Source organism: Octopus sinensis, unplaced genomic scaffold (genome assembly GCF_006345805.1).
Source record: "Octopus sinensis unplaced genomic scaffold, ASM634580v1 Contig11749, whole genome shotgun sequence".
NCBI lineage: Eukaryota > Metazoa > Mollusca > Cephalopoda > Octopoda > Octopodidae > Octopus > Octopus sinensis.
The window spans coordinates 72,501-75,000 of record NW_021832434.1 but is presented as its reverse complement, the minus strand read 5'-3'; the positions used below and the strand labels follow the sequence as shown (position 1 = coordinate 75,000).

General features: G+C 39.2%; 1 protein-coding gene across 1 annotated transcript in view; it reads left to right on the top strand.

Moving 5' to 3' along the window:
* The window catches only part of LOC115229089 (laminin subunit alpha), a 93,557-nt gene that overhangs the window by 44,309 nt on the left and 46,748 nt on the right, over positions 1–2,500 (top strand). The window contains exon 24 of the mRNA XM_029799512.2: positions 2,253–2,404. Coding sequence (XP_029655372.1) covers positions 2,253–2,404 — 152 coding nt within the window. The remainder of the gene's footprint in view (positions 1–2,252; positions 2,405–2,500) is intronic.

The window sequence follows — 2,500 nt, the reverse complement described above, 5'->3', positions numbered from 1 at the left end:
CGAAGGGGACACAAATACCCCCAGCAGCCAGGCCTGCATCTAGAGACACGCATGTTTCAGGGTCTTTGTCCATCATCGGTCTAGAGTAGCAGAAGCCTACCGGCCGCAGATATCTGTCCCGACTTCGTAAATATATATATCTAATTTTCAGTGAAGTATATTCACTGATCACGAAAATCAGAAATATTAAATTTCTAAATCTCTCATAGAGATATGTACGGTGGTGGGGCAATAGAATGGTTGTATACTGCCAATTTAACGTGACAGTAGGGGATTACACCACCGCTGTTTAGCCCTAGGAAGCATCAACACTTCCTGTCGGCTTCGACACATTTACTGTGTCCTTATATATTTACAAAGGGGAGATAAATCTAGATGCAGGCCTGGCTGTTGGGGGTGTTTGTCTCCCCTTCATAAATATATAAGGACACAATAAATGTGTTGAAGCCGACAGGAAGCATTCAATGCTTCCTAGGGCTAAACAGCGGTGGTGTAATCCCCTACTGTCACGTTAAGTTGACAGTATACAACTATTATATTTATTTATTGTTGTTTTTGTTGTTTTAGTTTTGCTTGAGGTCTGTCCAAATCCAGCAGAGCTATCATCAAAGACGCTCCAGCTATGGCCATCATATCTGTAATCCAGACATATTTTCTCCTTGATATTGTTGTTATACACGGTTGGCCAAAAGTCGGCTGCCAGTAAATCAAAAACATTTGATTCCAAACTTTATTCATGTTTAACCCTTTCGTGACCAACCCAGCTGAAACCGCCCCTGGCTCTTTAGTACAAATGTCTTGTTTTCATAAGTTTTGAGTTAAAATCTTCCACCAGACCTTAGTCACAATTTATGTTCCTAACACTAGCTTAATGATAACTAAATTATTTTACTAAATTCTTTGTTATATTTAAAATTAATTGAAAGAAACACAGAGCATCTCAAAACAGAAATATGGTAACAAAAGGGTTGAAATATATAATAGAGAAACAATTCTTAACCCTTTTTGGTACCAACCTGGTTGAAACCACTTCTGGCTCTGTAGTACAAATGTCTTGTTTTCATAAGTTTTGAGTTAAAATCTTCCACCAGACCTTAATCACAATTTATGTTCCTAACACTAGCTCAATGATAACTAAGTTATTTTACTAAATTCTTTGTTATATTTAAAGTAATTGAAAGAAACACAGAGCATCTCAAAATAAATAGAGTAACGGAAGGGTTAATGATTGAATGGATTTAATAAAAGCATCTAAATATGAAACATCATGAAAATTGTTCAAACGGAAATCCTTCTGGAGTGACACCATTTTTCCATTCGAATCGATACAGAATTACAGATAGTATTTATGGAATTTTGATTTACTGCCGGGTGATTTTGGCCAACCCTGTATTTAGAGAGATGTCCCCTGTAGCCATAGGAGTCATGATTAAACAAGTCATTTAGACTAATCCAAAGGATAGGGGTCAAGAGTCTACAAGACAGCAGCCCTTCCTATTTATCAAAGGAAATTTGTCTATCGGTTTGCATTTTCTGCAATTTTGGATGTGGTAGAATCCTTGGATCTTCTGCCACTTTTTTCAAATTTTTTTCTTTTTTTTATCTTTAGCTTCCGTGCCAGTGGCACGTAAAAAGCGCTATCCGAATCGTGGCCGATGCCAGCGCCGCCTTGACTGGTCTCCGTGCCGGTGGCATGTAAAATGCTCCAATCCGATCGTGGCCATTGCCAGCCTCGCCTGGCACCTGTGCAGGTGGCATTTAAAAAGCACCCACTACACTCACGGAGTGGTTGGCGTTAGGAAGGGCATCCAGCTGCGAAACACTGCCAGATCAGACCGGAGCCTGGTGCAGCCTTCTGGCTTCCCAGATCCCCGGTCGAACCGTCCAACCCATGCTAGTTTGGAGAACGGATGTTAAACGATGATGATGATGATGATGATTTCTTATCTATCTGCATCCTGATGTTCAAATAGAACAAACCATGTGCTCAGTGCCATAAGACTGCTCGATGAGAGACACAAACCACATTATAAAAATCTGTCTAGCCAAGTGTCTCCACAGCAAGAAACTACTAGTAGCTCTTAATTTTATGCTGTATACATTAAATGATATTTATCTTACACTGGATGGAGTACATTTTTTTTAAAAATCTTACCTTAACAAACTGTGAGGAAATCCAATTATTGTTTGTTTTTATCCCTTGTTATTGTAGTGATGTCATGCATAAATTAAAACCCTTCATTCTCTTTCAGTGTGTGATAAGTGTACCAAGTTCCTGACTGACGAACTTTACGAGCTAAGCCGGAACATAACGATTACAAAGAGAGAACTTCACAGTGTGACAGTTGGTGTTACAGCACTAAACTCCCTAAGGGAGTTAGGCCAATCAGTGAACAAATACCAGGTATGGATGTATTTTGATTCAAGTCTTCCACTTCTATTCTTATTTTTTAGACACTTGTCATTTCCTCAATAAGGCCCAGCACCCAAAGATCCTTTC